The sequence below is a fragment of the Myotis nattereri genome (assembly GCF_964212035.1).
Source record: "Myotis nattereri genome assembly, chromosome: 19".
Classification (NCBI taxonomy): Eukaryota; Metazoa; Chordata; class Mammalia; order Chiroptera; family Vespertilionidae; genus Myotis; species Myotis nattereri.
The window spans coordinates 5,256,688-5,276,922 of NC_138095.1; the positions used below are offsets into that span (position 1 = coordinate 5,256,688).

Here is a 20,235-nt window from a genome sequence, read left to right on the forward strand (position 1 = left end):
CTGGAAGTTCTGTGAGGTTCTCACTGGGAGAGGAACATGCTGAGTTTCACCAGCTGGGGCCATGCACTCGCCTCGGAGAATGGGGGGAGCCTCCACATCCCCCCTCCCCTTGCCCATTCGGAGATGGCCCCATAACTGGCAGGTTAAAGCTAGATCCCATAACTGGCAAGCGGAGGTTGGACAGTTGCTCTGGAGTTGGTTTTGGACTAGCAGCCTTTCCTGCAGGGCCCCCTGCTTGCTTGCTTCCACCCCCACTGACGCCTGCAAGTTCCTCCAACAGTTGACGTTCTGCGCTGGCGTCTTTGCACGTGGTCGTCCCTCTGCCTGACCTGTCCGTTCCCCTACTCTTCTTAGTTCTGTCTTTTCATCAGTCACGTCTTGGCTGAAAACTCACCTCCCCAGGTGCTCTGATAGGCTAAGATAGGTCCCCGCTGCCTTGACCTTGAACGCGTGCTCCTCAAACTTTAAAAAATCACCCAGGGACTCATTGAGATGCAGACTCTGAATTGGCAGATGTGGTTTGGCTAAGATTCTGCATTGCTAAGAAGCTCCCAGGCGAGGTCCATGCTGTTGGTCCGTGGGCCACAGCTTTAGTAGCCAGATCTAGAGGGCTCCTCGTTATGACCGCCAGTTATTTTATTCCCTTGTCCATTTATTTCTGTCTCTCCAAGGCCTCCAGTTTCTCCCGGGGGAGGGGGGAGGGGAGCCATTTACACAGAACATAATGTCCCCTGGAGTTGAACCACCAAGGTCATGTGACAACCCCTCTTCTACTAGATCAGTGGTTGGTAAACTCATTAGTCAGCAGAGCCAAATATCAACAGTACTTCTTCAAAATAGACTCGCCAGGCCAAAAACCAACTTCTGCTCATGGGCCACGAAGTTTCGATCGCACTGTATGCGCGCCCGCACGTGGTATTTTGTGGAAGAGCCACACTCAAGGGGCCAAAGAGCCACATGTGGCTCGTGAGCCGCAGTTTGCCGACCACGGTTAATGATAAGCTCCCAGAAGGCAGAGATCTCTGTCCTTTACGTTGTGTTCCCAGCACTCACATGGTGCCTGGGTGTTGAGAGGTGGTGGGATGAGGGCCCCGGGCGCATGGGGAGGGGAAAGGATGTGGCAGTTACCTCGATAGCCACAGCGACGTCTGGGGAGCACAGTTCCCAGGTCCTCAGATCCTGTAGCACTTTCAGGAGGACGTGGGGCCTGATCCTCAGGTCCAGGTTTTCCCCGAACTTCTGCAGTTTTGCCAGGATCTTTTTGGCGGGGCGGAAATTCTTCAGATCTTCGGGGAGTTTGGACAGAAGATCAAAGTACCTTGGATTTCAAGAAGAGAGGGCACCTCAGGTCCTCCATCTCTCTCTGCCCGTCATGCGATGCCTCCAGGGCAGCATTAGTCTTTATCTGGGGGACTTTCTTCCACCCTAAATGTAAGGGGCCTGCAGATCGGGCACATCTTTAATTTTTAAGGGCAGTAAAAGCTGGAGCACGATTTGCATCTCATTAGAAAAACAAATTAGGGATATACTTTAAAGAGATGCATTTATTATTTTTCTAGAAAAGCTGGCAAGAAAGGAAAGGTAACTGAGGTTTTGAAGTGTCAGAGAGTTAATGGGGCCAGGGAGGACATGGACTCATCTGTGGGGTAGTCTCCAGAGTGCAGGAGGCTCTCACACACCAGCTGGAGGAGGAGGAGGAAAGAAAGGGGTGTGTGTGGGGGGGGAAGATGGGGAGGGAGATAAAGAGGGAAGGAAGTGTGTGCATGTCCCATGTCTCTGTATAGCGAAGCCTGGGCCACAGCTCTGTGTATTTCAGTGGGTTTTGTGAAACTTTCTGATGCTACTGTGTGGAGTACAAGGCTCCTTTGCTAATCTATGGTGGAAGCAAGATGGATTCTAGCCCCGAGGGGGGTCAGGTGTGATCAGGGTTTAAGAGGGTCTTTTTAAAAGAGGGCAGTGGTGGCATCTCTTTAAAAAGTCCCCCACCCTGATATATATGTATCCATTGTGGAAAAATTTGAAGAAGAAATTGATCACCATACATTTGGGGCTCCTGGTACGTCCTGTTATATATTTTATGATATATATTTATATATATTTATGCCTCTTTGTAAGCTTCTGTTCCACATTATTAAAATCATGGAAGGGATTCGGGGTACCTTTTTAGACTTTCTCATCTTACTCTTAGAGCTTGGTTTACTCGCCCTGCCAGGATTAGGTTCATAAAATTACAGTTCATCCGACTCCAGTTCTGTGTTTAGATGAGCATGGAGACTGGGGTCAGGCAGGGCTTTGAATCCCAACACTTCCTTGTTCGTACAGTGGGGATTTATGTGCACCCCTCAGCATTTTTGTGGGGGATACAGTAGATAATATACGAACATTGCTCAGGGTGGTGTCCGCCATCCAGTCATCTCTCAATTCCTGCGGCTTTTTGTTATACTTATCACCCCTGGGCACAGCGTTCCTGGGACATGCCTGCCTGGTTCTGTAGCTGTAAGGGGTTAAGTTACTTGGGGAACATAGTGATCACCCCGAAGACCTCTGACTCTGTGGAAGTTTTCAGGTTGGTTTGCCTCATCTGCCGCTCCCATAGGGCCGGTGAGCTGGTCCCTGTTTGCAAGTCTGAATCAAACAGAAGATAAACGTGGAGAGCAGAGCTGGTCGGAGTGTCTGTGCTTTGGGAACTGAAGGGTTCTTGCCTGACTGCTCTGGAGACAGCCTGTTGGGGGGCCCTGTTGCTGGCCAAGGGCAGCTTTGGGGTGATGCCTCTCCATGATGTGATAGCTATGGGATCAAATGGGAGTTTGTAACAGCGGCCCTCCCTTCACCCGATTCAAGGACCGTCTTAGCTGGCTCTCAGGGTATTTACCAGTGGTCTGCAATTTCTTCTGCGTCTCCTTTTACCATGGACACTTTATGTCTCATTTTTGCTATGTCCTTTTGAAAATTCGAGACGAGGACAAAAGAATGGAACTTCTGGAGACCTCTCTCTTCCTGGCGCCTGCATCACAGGTTGTGTGAGAAAGAGGAAGAAGAGTCAGAGCCCTGCCTCCTTCACCCATCCTCGCTGCCCTTGAGGTCGGATTCAGACACTTTTTCCTGCATGAGGTTCTTAACCCTCCCAGCCACTATCAAATTTACTATCTGGCATTGGCTACAAGATGACACACCTCTCTCCAAGGTCCTGAAATGCTCTTTTCTTGCTACAGTCAATAATTTTTTTTTAAAAAAATCAGCCTTCATTCTCTCCCTACTTTTGATTGTATTTTCACAGCTTTCTCATCTGTAAAATGAAGGATAATAATGGTTCCTAGCTCTCAGAGGCAAGGATTACAGAATACAATGTGTGTAAAGTGCTGAACTTGGCGCCTGCCAGTCACACAGTGGGCGTTTAACTCATGCTGTTTTCTCTCTTATCCACACCCCTTATCATTTTGTGCATAGGTCCTATCTCTCCAAAGAGACTTTATAAATATAACCATGCCATTCACCTTATATGCATTTGGATAGCTTCCCATTTTACTCAGAATAAAGTCCTCTGAGTCACTTGCTCTCTGAGGCTCTGGATTCTTCAGCCCCTACAACATTTTCCAACTTTATCCCTACCCTTCCCATCTCTTCTCTCCCAGAATTTTGTGCTTTGGCTCCTGATCAGAGACTGAGATAAAGTTCAACCTCCACAGCTGAACTGGTAAGGCCTTTTATGATCTGGCCTCTGTTTTTCTCTGATGACCTTTTAGGCAACCACAACCAAGTGCCAGCCACACCTGGCTACTGGTAGTTCCTGACCCACTGGGCCCTCTAGCCTCTGGAACTTTGCTGTTCTTTCTCTGGAACTCCCTGCCTTCCTCCTTTTCCTGTGTTTCTCTCTGGGTTTGAATGCCACCTTTACTGCTGAAGTCCTGGGTGACCTTTGACAAGAGACATCTCTGAGCCCACTTTTCTCATCTACAAAATGGGTCTAATAATAGTACCTACCCCGTAGGATTGTAGTGAGGACTTAGTGATAAATACACACAAGGCTCTTATACCATGACTGCTACACAGTAAGTGCCCTGGAAATATTACCTGACTTTATTAAGCTGAAAATAGTGTTTCCTCCAGGACGACCTTGCTGATTGCTGTTGCAGGCTAGGAAGGACACCCTCTTCCCGTGTTCCCTCAGCCCCCTGCTCACTTCCCTGTTGGCCCTCATCACTCTGTGTGGTAATCGCCTGTTTACTTTTCTGTCTCCCTCATTAGAGTGGGGCTCCCAGAAGGCAGGAACCAATCGCCTCTAATCCCGTGGCCCAGAGCAGCCAGTCCATCCAGGCGGAGAGGGCAAAGGGTCACCATGCAATCTTTGTTGGATGGACAAGTTCATTGGAGTGAATGGTCACAGCGGTCAAGGAGTAGGCTGGGGTGGGAGGCAGTTACTGGGTTGTCAGAATAAAAAAGTTTCCAGTGTCCTCCTGGTGCTCTTAAAATCCAGTTCCAAGTTTTAATGATGACATGTGTGGCTGGCTGTGCATGATGCAGCTGTCACCTGCCGCTTCCCTGTCCTCTTCAAACTTTCTATGTCCCTTTCAGCCTCAGGACTTTGTATGCACCTTCCTGCTGCCTGGAATGTCCATCTATCCTCTCACCACCCTGCCAGCTCTTCCTTATCCTGAGTGAGGTCTTCCTGGATCACCTGACCTCAATTAAGTCCCCACGGTTTCTCCCTCTCTCAAAGCACCTGTCATTTTCCTGTATAGCAATGATTATAATTTGTACCTATATGTTTATTAATTCGGTTAGTTTGTTTCTGCCCATATTTCCCAGGAGAGGCGATAAGCTCTCCGAGGGCAGAGAATGCATCCCTCTGGTACCCTGCTGCAGCCTCAGCACGAGCACACGGCAGTAGGTGTCAGACGAATGTCCTTTGCGTGAGTGCATCTGCATGTGCCCTTACTTCATGAGGATTTCTATCTTGTCCTGCAGACAGAAGCCGGCCTCCTGGGCCACGTTGTAGAACTTGGCCCTCATGGTGGTACACACACTGGTCGTGCAGTGGATGAGGTCATGGTAGGTGCGGCTGTGGACACAGACAAGAGGGGTTTGGGGGATCAGGGCCAAGAGACAGACCCATGAGGCTGGCCTCTCTGGGCCCCACAGTGCTTTGCAGCAGGGATTCCATGCACCCACCGGGGCTCTCCGCCCGCCCCTGGAGCCTCCCCAGCATCACCGTGGATGTAGGAAGGACAGATCTTCCCGACAGTATCGGGCTGGTGGTGGCTGCCTCATGAAATGAGCCCACAGCGAGACATCTGGCCACTTGAGCCCAGCAGATGTTAAGGACCTTGAGATGAGGATGGAATTTGGAGCTGGGAGATCCAGGTTCAAACTCCAGTACCACGCTTCTTAGCTGCGTGGGTTGGGCAGGACATTTCATGGGCCAGGTGTGTCAGTCTGCTTCTCTGTAGAATGGGATAATGTTGCCACCTCATAGGATTGCTTTTGAGGAATAAGCAAGATAGTGAATACGGGATGCTTTCCCCAGGGCCTGGCACAGGGGACGAATTTGATGCCATTGCTTGTGTTGCTCGGCATCTTGACCTTGAGCCCCTTGCCCTGGGAGCCCCTGGTCCTTCAGCCGCGTCTGTGGCTTCCGGGGGCCTGGCCCACACTGGGTTATTTCCCCTGGGAAGATGGAGGGTGTGGTCACCACAGTCCCTCTGGCCCACCTGGCTTACCTTTTGGACTTCTTCTGGATCGGTTGGCTGTGGGTTTCTCCACTTGTACTGCTGGACCTGTCGCTGAAACACAGAGGGATGCTTTCAAGTTGCCTGGAGCCAGCTTTTTACGCGAAGGGACGTTTCTGGTCCCCTTGACACCTGCTGGCCTCCAGGATTCAGGTCAGGGACTGGTTCCAGTCACGACACAGGCTATCAAACTCAGTGTGTGTTTTCCCCACCTCTTTGCCTTTGCTCATCCCATCCCCTGCCTGGAGCGTCCTTGTTTCTTCTCTCCCTACTCAACTCCCGCAGTGTTTCATGGTCTCCAGCAGGCTCTGCTTGCTCTGACTCCCCTGGTCCCACGTTGACCGTCTGTCTGCCTGGTGGCAGGATGATGTATTTTCTGGATCCCAGTTTCTTTTGAATAAAATGGGTCTCCAACTGCAGGATAAGTTCATTGTGGACCCTTCCGTCCTCCCGTCTACACCCATGAGCTCTTAACCTGGGGCCGAGGGCAGACTTGGTGAAGGGATGGTTGAGTCCTCCTCGTCCTGGGTGTTCCTGACCCGAGACCGCCTCTTCATTTAAGGATTCTCTTCTCTAAATTGGTCCCTTGAACCGAATATCCTCTTCACTTGACTTTGGAGGCAGACAGAACTGGGTGCAGAGCCCAGCTCTGGTCTGTGGGCAAGGAACCCGCTCCGGAATGTCAGTTTCCTCCTCTGTACCCAGTCAACTCCTCGTACCATTTGCCCCTTTTTCACGTGGGGGCTGGTTTAATTCTTTGAGTGGCTGCGTCTTCCTGTGACTTTGCCTGGCTGGGGCTCCTGGGGAGTGGGAGAAGCTCCCTTGCTCAAGCCCATCCCTCCTCTGTGCCTTCTCCCAGGTCCTCCTTTGGCGACCCAGGTTGTCAGCTCCAGGGTCTAGCACAGTGATGGCGGACCTATGACACGCATGTCAGAGGTGACACGTGAACTCATTTTTTTGGTTGATTTTTCTTTGTTAAATGGCATTTAAATATATAAAATAAATACCAAAATTGTAAGTCTTGGTTTTACTATGGTTGCAAGTATCAAAAAAATTTCTATATGTGACACGGCACCAGAATTAAGTTAGGGTTTTCCAAAATGCTGCCACGCCGAGCTCAGAAGGTTCGCCGTCGCTGGTCTAGAACCTTCTCTCTCACCTCGTCTTCCGTTGTTTGTTCCAAACGCCTCAAAAACGGACTTGCCTGCTCTGTCTGTGGGGTTCTGAGGGCCAGAATGTCTCATACCCCTCTGATACGCGACTAATCCTTTCCTTTTGGCCTTGTGACCTCTGGGACTCCTTTAAGCAGGCAGGCCTGGCGTTCGCCCAGACCCCTCTCCATAGGAAAGGTCCTGGCCTTTTCTGCTTTTCCCAGAGGCTCATGGGACTGGGCCTAGAGGTCTCAGGCCTGGCAGGTGGTGGAGCAAATGCTCCACTCAACGAAGGCAGAACCCCAGTAACAGGACCCGGAAGGCCCTGTGTTGGATTCCACCAGCTGCCTCAACCCTCCAGATGAATTATTTGGGGAAATATGCTGGCTGTGACCTTCCCCTTGTAGATGACTTTCTTCTTTTCTAGCAGTGTTATTAGCTGTGATAAACAAAGAAACACACAGAAACACAAGCAACAAAAGATCCTTTTGCCTGCCCCGGTCTCCTTTCCCTTGTCTCTCACCGAGTTTCAGCCATCCTGGTCTTCTCTCACTGCCTCTAAGTTGCTCCCTGTCTCAGGCCCTTTGCACATGCTTTTCCCTCTGCTTGGAACACCATCCCCACCTTTCACAGCCACTCAAGCATAACAAGCTCAAGCATGTTAAATGAGGCATGTGGCCCACCGCCACAAGTTTGACATGCTTGTATAGTTCTGATCTCAGCTTAAATGTCAAAGTCCATCTTGGTTAAGACCCTGGTGCTCAACATTCAGCCATAGTCATGATTACAGGGCTGACTCTGGGGGGTTATTTGATAAATGCATGACTGTCCCATTTATCAAATGGGACCAGCGATTCTTAACCATGGACAGGATTCAAAGAGTCCATAAATGCGGATGGAAAAAAAGTCACACCTTTATTTTAACTAGCCGTGCGCAGGAATGGGAATCACAGGCATTTGCACATCATATGGCAATTGTGGAGGCTGTTTTGAAAAATCATTTACCCTCGACACTAATCCAAAATTATGGTCATTCCTAGAGCGGCCGCTTGGCCTTGTTACATGGTGCGTTTGCTGAAGAAGCTCACCGATTTACTACATCCCAGATGCGGCTGTAATATCATAGTCCATCTACGACCTCAGTATAGATTTCTTTGTAAACCTTGGTGATTTATCACTTGCATCTGGAAGGATCCATAGGCTTCCTCCGACTGCTTCTGGCACAGAAAAGTGGCAACCACAGTCCAGACCATGAGGTCCACGAGGGCAGACTGCAGTTGTCTTATTTGCTGTGGAATCCCCCCCAAACCTAGCACAGTTCCTGGCCCAGAGTGGGTTCAATGAATATTCTTGAGATGAATGAATGAGATGGGGGCAGATCTCACCTCTCCCATTATAACTCACCTGATTAAGAGGGAAGGACTAGCTCTGTAACACATCCTCCCCACTCCATCCCTCTGTACTGGAGTCTGTGAACCGTGTGGTACTTAGTATGCGGATGTTGGGGAGAAATGCCTGGGTACTCAACCCGGGCCAGGGAGTTACGGGGATTATTTCTAGTGAAGGAGAGAAAAGCTGACCCTCCCTGCCCCCCATTCCATGGTCTGGTGAGGAGCCGCTGTACAACCGCCCCTGTCACTGAGGGGTGCCTCCTGACTCACCTGCTGTGGGCCCCAGGCCTTCCTACCTGGATTTGAGGGTGATCTCTTTATAGGCAGAATCGCTCTTGGTCTGTTTCAACATTGACGAGATACTGCAAAGCAAGAAGAATCTCTTAATGAGGTACCAGACCTATGGTGCTCCTGAGGCGGGCATGGTCTGTGGGAGGACAAAGATTCTCTTTCTGGAGCAGGGCTCCTTAGACTGCCAGGCACAGGAGTCACCTGGAGAGACTGCCGAGAATACGGATCCCTGGGCCATGCTCCCGGGGATTTGCATATATTAGGCCTGGAGTGGGGCCCTCCCCCGGAAGCTGCATTTAAAACCACACACGTGCACACACGGACACACACTCCCTCACTTCTGATACGTATGTGCAGGGAGCACATTTGAAACCTGAGAGTTTGTCAGCATACTGTGATGTAATACCGCCGGAAGTGCTTATTAAAAAACATGGTTTCCGCCCAGCCAGCATGCCTCACTGGTTGAGTGTCGACCTATGAACCAGAAGATCATGGTTCGATTCCTGGTCAGGGCACATGGCTGGATTGTGGGCTCGATCCTCAGTGTGGGGAGTGCAGGAGGCAGCTGATCAATTATTCTCTCTCATCACTGATGTTTCTGTCTCTCTCTACCTCTCCCTGAAATCAATAAAAACATGTTTTTAAAAAATACGGTTTCCTCTGGAGATTCTGGTCCCGTGGATCTGGGATGAAGACCAGAAATTTGCATTTTTCACAAACATCCCAGCTGATTCTGATCTTTGGGGACCTTTGGAAAACACAGCTAGAGGAATTTAAGAAAGGGCCGTCTTCCTGGACGATGTTATGATCTGAATGTTTGATTTTTCTTGCCTCCCAATTCATACAATGAAATTCTAGCCCCCCAAGGTGATGGTTAGGAGGCAGGGCCTTTGGGAAGCGATGAGATCATGAGGGTGGGGCCCTCATGAATGGGATAGTGTCCTTCATAAGAGACCCTAGGGAGCTAGCTTGTCCCTCTGCCATGTGAGGTCACAGTGAGAGGACAGTGGTCAGTAGGCAGAGGGCCCTTACCGGACACCAGATCTGCCCGAACCTCGATCTTGGCTTTCCAGCCTCCAGACTGTGAGATAGAAATGTCTGTTGTTTATGAACCACTCAGTGCATGGCATTCTGTGATAACGGCCCAGATGGACTAAAGACAGAAGACAGAGGGTGCTCCGGCCTTGAGGCTAGGGCCTGGCTAGGTTGGAGTCCCCGGATTCCATGTCAACCTTGATGGAAGCCAATTTGATGTCTAAAGTGAGGAGGGAATCCTGATTGTAGAGTGAGGAGAAGCCCTCACTGCCTGCGGCCCCGGGAGAGATGGGGAGATTGTCCTCCCGGAGGCAGGAGGAGGACGGGACATTTCAGCGGTTCTTGCTCTGCAGCCATAGTTACTTTATCATTAAAGCGGACACAGAGGCCACGTGATGAGTTTTGTGCGGACCAGATTCTTGCCTGGTTTTGTCTTTGGCGACCTTATGCAAGTCACTCACCACCATTCTTCTATGACTGTGAGGCGGAGCGGTGGAAATGGTTAATAAGTGTGTCTCGTCAAGGCGCAGCGAGGACGGTGGGACACCATGTGTGTGAAATAAAAGTCATGGCCATCACCACCAGCACGAGCACCGCTGCCACTTGTTGCATGCTTGCGGTGTGCCAGGCACATGCTAACATGTGAAATGCATTGTATCTCATGAAATGCATAAAAACGACTCATTGGAGTAGACATTACGTCCATAACAATAATAATAATACTTTTCCAGGCTGGTATCATTGAATTCTTATTGCAACCCTTTGGGATAGGTTGTCACTGAGCCTCATTTTACAGAATGGGAATCAGGCTCAGAGCGGTGAAACAGCTTGCTCAGCACCACACGGCAGTGAAATGATGAGGATGGAGATGAACCTTTGTCTGTTTGGTCCCAAGGCCAATGCTTTGATGCTGCCCGATCTCATTTGATTGGACGAGGAAACGGAGGTTTGGAGAAAGGCTGAGGGACCTGTTCCCGAGCCTCAGGGTTTGCACCGTGCAGTCGACTCCAAGCCCGTGTTCGCACAAGGAGTTCTTACAAAGGGAGGAGGGGCCTTGTAGAGCTGACGGTCACCATTGTTGTCTCTCTTTAATGCTGAGGAATCAGGCAGGCAGGGCCTTGGGGGCCAATGCTGCCTCTAAGCCCTGATGCGAATTGAGGCAGCAGCTGAGAAATTCATCATTGCAAGCAGAGGTGAAGGTGCTTGGTGAACTGTAATTACGGTGACAACAATAACCAGTAAGTCATAGCCAGCATCTCAGTGGGCTGAAGGCGATGATGAACCTCTTCTGGTGCCTCATTTACTTTCAGCAAGTAATTTGCTTATTGGGAGGGATCTACACTTTGGAAGGGAACTCCAGCTCTAGCCCGCGTGCTCTCCGAGGCTTTCAGAGGCCAGAAGCTCTGTGGACAATGCTTCCCACCGGAAGGAAGACTCTTCAGGTTCAAGTCTGACCCTCTGAACCAATGCCGCTGGTCGCCGGCTTGAAACTTCAAGGATTCCTGTGACTCCTGGGATAGACAGGAGACTCGGTGAGGTGGCCTCCAGGGTCCCAGGTAGACTCATGCCTCTTCCCATCCATTTTTGCTGCATTTCAGTTCTTTGAAGGTACATGGTCCCTTGACCAGGTTCGCATATGTGTATGTGTTGCCTAAGGTGTTCTTCCTTGCCACTCCCCAACTCTGCCTGCTAGCTCCTTTTCATGCTGCATTCAAAAATCTCAGCTTAATGTTTATTCTTGGAGGAACCTTCCCTGATCACCATTCCAGACAAGATCAGATACCCGTATTATTTACTCTCACAGGTCTGAGCTTTCCGCCAGAACACCACCCTCTGTAATTAGCACACAGCCCATACACTTTCTTAAATATTCACTAACAGAACGAACGAATAACCTTATAGAGAATGGTTTCTGGAATCAGAAAGCTCTGGATTCAAGTTGTGGTCTTACATTCATTCGCTGGGTGACCTCCAGCACGTTCCTTCACCTCTCGGAGCCGCATTTCCTTATTTGTAAAATAAAGATAATGGTACCTGCCTTGTAGGGTGCATGTCAGAACGTGGGGAGATGATACCCATGAGAAAAGCACAGAGCTCTTTGCTGTCGCAGAGAAAACGCTCAGGAACTGGGAACGTTACCGTTCTCACTCTGGTACCCTCTCTGTGCCCAGGGGTCGCGAGAACATACCTGGGTGCTGTTTTTTGCACCTCGGAATCCATCATGATCGTCCTCCGGGCCTCCTCCCGAACCATCTCCAGGAGCTTCTGCAGATCTGACGGGAACATGAGCGCTCACTGTCTGGAGGGCTCCCTTGAGACTGGACTGTGCAGGACAGGGCCCACCCCCAGCCTGATAGCACCTCTGCTTCTCCGGGCTGGGGAGCTGCAGAGGGATTGGAGCGGGTCCAGAAGAGGTGGCGCACAGCGTTTGGGAACTAAGTGATGTGTGGAGCTTTAGACACGACTTTCTGGTTACAGGTTTAAAGGATGATGTTCTGTATAAACTGGGCTAAATGAAATGTATTGTTAACATTGTAAACAGAGACGCTGATGACCACCGGCTGTCTCCCAAGGAGGAATAGCTCAGAGTCGCCCAGGTTAGAGGGTGTATTTCTGATCTCCACTGGGGTAAAGCGGAGGGTTCCAGGGGACAGAACAGGACCAGGGAACCCCTGTGTCTCTCTTCATCGAGTCCGGGCAGAAGTGGAGCAGGAGGAGCTCTTGACATCTGGCTTCAAGGCAAAGCGTCAGGGCGGATCGGTCAGCTCCCAGGCAGGACTTACTGATGTGGAGGTCCTCGTCTGGCCTGGTGGAGGACGATTCCGTGTCCTCGATGTCCTTGTTGCCTGCTGCCTGGACAGTCACGCTCGGGGGCTCATCCGAGCCGGGGTTCACGGAGATCATGCTGCTCAGCGGGGAGGACCCTGCACTCGCCCGGGACAGGCTGAGTATGGAGCCTCGCCGGCTTGGTTTGCGGCTCGTGGCGCGCTGTGCAGGAGTTTTGAATTTCTTGATCTGAAGGAAAGAGGGAAGAGAGAGGGATTTTAGAAAGGAAGGCTTGGCCCGTGCGACTCAGCGGTTGAGCGTTGACCCGTGAACCAGGAGGTCATGGCTGGATTCCCGGTCAGGGCATGTTCCCTCCTTGGATAAAGTAGGAGTGTCCTCTTTGTCTTGACCTTGGTCAAGAGCTGGCCGGCCTGACAGAAAGCCCCTCTGCTCCCTGCCACCCTAGGAGAGAGCATGTCCAAGCTCAAGGATAACGCCTCTTGCTGTTTCCCCTGGCACAAGGCGAGTTCCCGACTCTAGAAACCAGGTGTTTTTAGATCAACCTCATTTTTGAAGACTAGACAGGTTGTGTCCTGGGGGCAGCCTGGGGCCATGCAGTGAGCACTGGACTCAGAGCCAGGGGACTTCAGGGGGACCTTGAGCAAATCACTCGGCCTTGCCTCATTTCCTCATCTGTGAAACAAGGAGGAGGGACTGGGATGATCTGAGAAGAGCTTTTCATATCTTCCTTGGGTAGGATTTCATTTTGTGCTTCTGAAGTTGCCATTAATTAAAATTCAATTAATAATCCCAATCAGGAAATCCAAAGTGAAGGGCTGACACTCCTGATTAATTGAGAGTCGGGGAATGTGACAGGCAGGCTCAGCATCTCCCTTGCCCTTTATTGAGCTGACTCTCTCTGAATTGACTTTAACCCCAATGCTTCCTCTCTGTTGTTTGTATTCCACTCAAGAGCTGTGTTAGCCCTGACCGGTTTGGCTCAGTGGATAGAGCGTCGGCCTGCGGACTGAAGGGTCCCAGGTTTGATTCCAGTCAAGGGCATGTACCTTGGTTGCGGGCACATCCCCAGTGGGGAGTGTGCAGGAGGCAGCTGAATCGATGTTTCTCTCTCATCGATGTTTCTAACTCTCTGTCCCTCTCCCTTCCTCTCTGTAAAAATTCAATAAAAAATATATATATTTTAAAGAAGAGCTGTGTTAACCAGCTGTTGTGTCACACCTCAGTAGGGACTGCAGGGATTCCTTATACTTCCTGAGAAGTAGGGGTTCCGCACTGATGGCTCATGGGGAGACATGTTTAGCTGCCCAAGATTTTACAAATTGGGGAGATTTTTATGAAAAAACTGAGGCTGTTGGTCTCTCTTAAAAATGAGAAGCCCTCGGCTTCCATCCTCACGTGGCGAAATGAGCTAATGCTGAGCAGAGGGTCCCCCTGTAGCTGGGCCGGAGGATCCCTGTTGGCCACAGACCTCACCCCCAGCTGTGCTTTCCTCAGCCTTGTTTGTTGACTGAGTTTGCCAGGCTCTCATGCACGCTGCCGGCGCACCATAAGCTCTACACAGAGCGAAGAGCATCTCTGGCCGTGTGCGCTGACTGCAGCCGCTCTCTCAGTGCTCATCAGACGGGTGGAGAAACCGAGGTCAGGAGACATGAAAGGACATGCCCACTGCCACACCGCGAACCGCGTCCCGGGGCGGAGCGCGGTCTCCTGGGGCCCGATTTTGCACTCCCCCACCCCCAGAGGGGACCACGCTGTGGCCCAGAGCTTGACCCACAGACTGGCCCCGGGGAATTCAATTTTGTGAGAGTTCACGTGTGGTGATTTATTCTCTCCTCCTCCGATTTCCCTTGTGTGTGTTCCCGAAGGGTATTTGTTAAAGGTTTGTGGCTCCTGCTGCTTTTTCTGTGCAGCTCTGGAGACAGATGCACACGCCATCTCCATAGCAACTTTCTGTGATAAAAACCAGCATTCTGACTTCTCAGAGCTATGAACACCCTGATGAAAGAGCAGGAAAATGTCGAGACTCTTTATGAGGGCCAATTATAATCAGGATACCGTGGAGAATATGCATTCCGAGGCTCAGCGTTTCACAAACAGTGCTTAATAAACAGGCTAGGATTAACTCCTGGCTCTGCCGTTACCCAGCTGTGTGACCTCATGCAAGTCACTTAACCTCTCTGAGCCCCTATTTTCTCCTCTTCCATCTGGGATCAGAATAGTGCCTCATGGGATTATTAAGAGGACAGACTAGCTTCCTTAGCACAGAGCCTGGTCCATTGCAATGTTGTTAAAAAGTGGCTTCTAAAAGTTGTATAGCCACAATAATGCTCAGCACTTGAACATTTTTTTTAAAAAATATTTTTATTGATTTCAGAGAGGAAGGGAGAGGGAGAGAGATATAGAAGCATCAATAATGAGAGAGAACCATTGATGGGCTGCCTCCTGCATGCCCCCCACTGGGGATCGAGCCCACAACCTAGCATGTGCCCCTGACCCAGAATCAAACCCGGGACCCTTCAGTCCGCAGGTCGATGCTCTATCCACTGAGCCAAACCAGGTAGGGTGGCACTTGAACATTTTTTTAAAAACATATTTTATTGATTTTTTACAGAGAGGAAGGGAGAGGGATAGAGAGTTAGAAACATCGATGAGAGAGAAACATCGATCAGCTGCCTCTTGCACACTCCCCACTGGGGATGTGCCCGTAACCAAGGTACATGCCCTTGACCGGAATCGAACCTGGGACCCTTGAGTCCACAGGCCGATGCTCTATCCACTAAGTCAAACCGGTTAGGGCGGCACTTGAACATTTTCAAGGTGAGTATGTGTATTGCTTCCTGGGATCCTTTACTAATGGGAAGTAGACAGGGATGAGCATCATACCCATTTTGCAAGTGAAAGGAAAGGTTCAGCAAACCCTCTAGTTGTATGCTCTCTCAACGACCTTTACATACCTAATATCATCTGTCATTATTATTATTTTGGTGCTTTGTTGAGTGGACGAGTTTGGGAGATTTTGGGGTTAAGATTAGTTTTTGGTGAAAAGAATAGACCTCTTGATATTCTCTTAATAAACACATGTTCTGGTTTATAGAAAACCCTGTGTGTTAAATCATTCACTTATTTTCTGTGTGTGTGTGTGTGTGTGTGTGTGTGTGTTAGAGATGATAGAGATAGAGATAGAGATAGAGATAGATAGCGCGCGTGCGCGCGAGAGAGAGAGAGAGAGAGAGAGAGAGAGAGAGAGAGAGCGAGAGCTGACTATTATTGAGTGAGTCCATTTCCTTCTGGTGACATCCTATTGAGCAGCGCCATGGCCACCCCTCCCTTTCTCTGTGATATGGTGTCCAACCAAATGTCATTTCTCCTCTAATCTCCAGATGATTATCTAGGCAGCGGTTCTCAACCTGTAGGTCACGACCCCTTTGGCAGTCGAATAACCCTTACACAGGGGTCGCCTAAGACCATCCTGCATATTAGATATTTATATTACGATTCATAACAGTAGCAACATTACAGTTATGAAGTAGCAACGAAAATAATTTTATGGTTGGGTCACAACATGAGGAACTGTATTTAAGGTTGAGAACCAATGAATGTGGTTCTGACTTTCCCTCACTCAGAGAACCAGCTAGAAGAGAAGAACCCAGTGAGAGAAAAGACTGGAGAGAATGCCTCCAGCACAAGGAGGGGCTGGTCACCACATGGCAGAGTCGCACGCGCCAGTCTGTTACCTTGGGTGCCGTGAGGAAGTGCTCCCACCGCTGTACCATGGACTTGTCCTTAATGACTTTCTTTATTGTGCTCTTGCTTCCACCTGGGTCCCTAAGCAAGAAACAGAAACAGCTTAGTGAGTTTTCCAGTTCCAGAGTCTCAGTTTATTTTTTTATTTATTTTATTTTTTAAAAAATATATTTTATTGATTTTTTACAGAGAGGAAGGGAGAGGGATAGAGTTAGAAACATCGATGAGAGAGAAGCATCGATCAGCTGCCTCCTGCACACCCCCTACTGGGGATGTGCCCGCAACCAAGGTACATGCCCTTGATCGGAATTGAACCCGGGACTCTTCAGTCTGCAGGCTGACGCTCTATCCACTGAGCCAAACCGGCTAGGGCGAGTCTCGGTTTATTACGAGTTCTTTTAAGAAATGCAGTGAACAGATGATGATTGGTGGTTGGTCTCAGTGATTATCCCCACCCACCCCGCCCCCTCCATCCTGTACTTGTGAAGAAGTGGGAGGGACAGTTCTGCATAACTGGTCTTGCGAGTGAAAATCAAGGTTAGGGAGACTACTGCTTACTCTATCCATCCACCCAATCCATCCATCCCTCTAATCCATCCATCCAGTCCATCTAGTCCATTCCATCCAGTCCATTCAATCCATCCATCCATCCATCCCATCCATCCCTCCAATCCATCCATCCAGTCCATCTAGTCCATTCCATCCAGTCCATTCAATCCATCCACCCACCCACCCATCCCTCCAATCCATCCATCTAGTCCATCCAACCCATTCCATTCATTCAATCTATCCATTCCTTTCATTCCGTTCATCCAATCCATCCATCCATCCATCCACCCACCCATCTCTTTCTCTATTCCTCTTTTCTCTGCAGAAAGGACTTTAGATGGCTGGGATCCTTTCAATCATTTGGCTGGCTGTCACCTGGCGTAGACGAGGGCCTTGAGGGAATGAGATGGTTAGACCAGTTTGATGGGGAGAGGCACTGACAGGGCTCTAGAGTTATCAGGGGCTGCAGAGGGCCAGTGGTGGGAGGAGATGCTCAGATATTAGAGGCAAAAGGTGATCAAGACCAACCTTACTTAAGACTGGCTTCTCATGGCATGGGGAGAGGACCAAAGGCCTTGACCAGCCTAAAGCGGGGGTGCACTCCTCACTGGCAGAACCTTGCTGGGCACCTGCCAGCTCATGGCTACGATGCATGAAATGTGCCCAGACACCAAGGTGGAAGTCAGCTGGGGAGCGGGGTGAGGCTGTGCCTCAAGCTTTTTGTAAGACCTTATGTTTGATTACACAATAAAAAGCCCTCTGAATAATTAACAGTAAAGCTCATTTAACATGGTTCTGCCTGCCTCTCCCCCGAGTAATCAAATTAGGAAATATTTAAAATCCAGCCAGAGAAAGGAGCAGCAATGCCCCAGTCCTATAAACAGTATTCAAACTGGTGGCACTTCTGAAATCTGATTTAAGGCTCACCAACTGGAAGCGGGGCTTCCTCCTTGGAGCATTTTTACATTACGATTGGAGATATTTACATTACGATTCATACGCCCTTTCCACTGGGCATTTTGCCTGTTCCCTTTGCTAACACAGCACCCCCGCTGGGCCTCTAGCCTTCTTGAAGTTCAAAAGCAACCCCTTCCCCTTTTAAAATTAAATCCGGTCCAAGCCAAGCTTTCAAAATTTTAAATATTCCGGCCGATTGGGGAAGATGGAGGTTTTCTGTTAACACCGACTTCCAAGGCGACCTGAAATCTAATGCAACTTCAGGCAGCGGGCTAAATGAGCTAACAGCAAGCTTCCCAGTGATCTTAAAGCCCGGTGCCTGCTCCTGCAAAGCCACTGATGAAGAAAGGGCCTGGTCAACAGAAGCCTCTCTGTTTCATGTTCAGAAGCAAATAAACCAAAAGGGAAGATCAATAGGGGGAGGAAAAGAAAAGAAATAAACTGTCGGAGCTTTGTCGTCCACCGTGGGCTGACTACCCACCTTTCGGGAAAGGGCAAAGCCATTGGTGCCCCTTGCGGTAGCTGGGTGGGTTGATCGTTATGTGGTTCACCAAACAGTCCCAGGTCTTCAGGCTCCTAGAAGTCAGGTGTCGCACCGTGACTTGCTTAGCTCAAGAATGCATGAGAGAAAGTGACATGTGCACTTAGGGTGCTGGGCCTCGAGGCGGAGCCCCTTTTCTGCTGGGTGGATGGCGGAAGCTTGCATTGAGATGTAGCTCCTACCAGCCTGGGCCTTTGAGCGACTAATGAGCAGAGAGCCCCATGTTGATGACATGCAGGGTGAGCAAGGAATAAACTTGTGTTGTGTGACGCCACCGAGATTTTGGGGTTGTTCATTATGTCAGCGTAACCCTGTTTACCTAATTGATGTCCCTGATTTACTGTCTGTGACCTCAGGCAAGTCTTTCCGAGTGCCAGAACCAGTAATGTGGTATTACCTTGGTGGTTTAAGAGTCAGGCAGACTGGCTGCCCCCACTGCTTCCTACACGTGTGTTTGTGTAAGTTATTGAGACTCTCTGAGCCTCAGTTTCCTCATCTGTAAAATGGGGTGGTTATTAGCTCTGTGGTGAAGGTGCAATGGAATGAGGCTTGCTAAGAACCTGGTGAAGTTCCTTGTACAGAGAACTGAATACAGTTAAACTATTAAGAGCAATATCCCTTTTTCAACAGAGATCTTACTGTGGCTTGGAGGAGGGGTTGTGGGGTGGGGACCGAGATACCAAGGCAGGTCCACTGGGGGAGAGATGGCTATGATTTCTGGACCATAATTTCCACCTGCTGACACTTTGTGGGAGATTCTGTTTGCTGGGAATCCAGGGACAAGGGCACCCAGCACTCTCCCATCTCTTTCCAGCACATTTTGTTCCTAACGTTCACTTGAAGATGTCTGTCCACCGTGGCAATCAGAGTAATTTTTCTCAGATACTTCGCTCTCTTCTGAACCAAGTTTCACCTTCTTCTCTGAGTGGGAAGCCTGTCGTCTGGTTTAGGAGGCGTCGTGTGTCTGTGACCCAGATGGAGAGTGGAGGTAACTGCTGATTTTGCACCAGGAAGAGGACAGAGGTCAAAGCTCTTGGGATCACCACGCAGGTCGCTCGGTCCTGCCTCCTGAGTGAGGGCTGCATGCTGATCACCCTGCCCTGCCCCCCGCTCCTTAGAGATGCCACTTGGGTAAAGGGCTGGATGAATGTGCAGAGAGGAGGGCAGAGAGTTCACTCAGATGTCACCTCTGGAGTCTTCCCCACCCCACCCCTTCGTCACTATCACATCACCCTCTCGGCTTCTTCATGACACTTAATATCCCAAAGTATCTGGATTATTACGTGTTTGTCTGTGGCCCCTCCCACCTCCCCTAGACAGAACCTGGGGAGCAGGGATGTTGTCTCTTCTTCCAGTGGCGCCTGAAAACAGCCGGTTTGAGGGAAATGAGGCTTTTCGGGGTGGGGGCGCCCCCCAGCAGCGGAAAACCACTTCAGTGTAATAATTGCTGTTGTGTGCGTTGTTCAGAACAGGCTACACTGCCTTTTTGTAAGAGCGACAGCCTGGCAAACACTTGAAGCTTTATTTCTTTTCTAGCCTTAGGTCTCACAGAGCGAACTGCTCTTCGAGCAGGGATTTTAATCTTGAGCAGCTGTCCAGACCTCGGACTGACACGTTCTATGCACGTTCTCTCAGTCCTCACAGCTCTTCTCGGCCAGGAACCCATTTGGGAGGTGAAGAAACAGGCCCAGGTGTGCTAAGTGACTTGCCCAAGGTCACATTACAAGGCAGGGCCTGGGCTCATCCAGGTCTGTCTGATGCCAACGTCCTGATCTTCATCCCTCCAATCCATCTAGGCTTTAAAACGTGCAGTTGAAGATTTGGGGACATTCTCATTATGACATAAGGATGGAACATCACAAGTAGGGATTAAGCGTTAAAGAGAGGAAAGATGCCCTTCGCCTTTCTTGCTAAGTAAAAAGGTACTTTCTGGCACTTTCTAGGGAACTTAACCCCTCTCCCCACCCCCCTCCACTGATTTGCTAAATTAAAAAAAAATCAGTCTCAGGCAGCGCTGTGCTGGAGCTGGCCTCTTCCCAGCTGCGAGTTCAGTGACGTCATGC

General features: G+C 49.9%; 1 protein-coding gene across 1 annotated transcript in view; it reads right to left on the reverse strand.

Annotated features, from left to right (window-relative positions):
* Positions 1-20,235, reverse strand: part of CCDC60 (coiled-coil domain containing 60) — a gene marked incomplete at both ends in the record, with an annotated part of 102,753 nt that overhangs the window by 559 nt on the left and 81,959 nt on the right. Inside the window, 8 exons of the mRNA XM_081113717.1 lie at positions 1,129-1,318; positions 2,873-3,004; positions 4,937-5,059; positions 5,718-5,780; positions 8,565-8,630; positions 11,783-11,867; positions 12,378-12,609; positions 16,116-16,206. Of these exons, the coding sequence (XP_080969843.1) occupies positions 1,129-1,318; positions 2,873-3,004; positions 4,937-5,059; positions 5,718-5,780; positions 8,565-8,630; positions 11,783-11,867; positions 12,378-12,609; positions 16,116-16,206 (982 nt within the window). The remainder of the gene's footprint in view (positions 1-1,128; positions 1,319-2,872; positions 3,005-4,936; positions 5,060-5,717; positions 5,781-8,564; positions 8,631-11,782; positions 11,868-12,377; positions 12,610-16,115; positions 16,207-20,235) is intronic.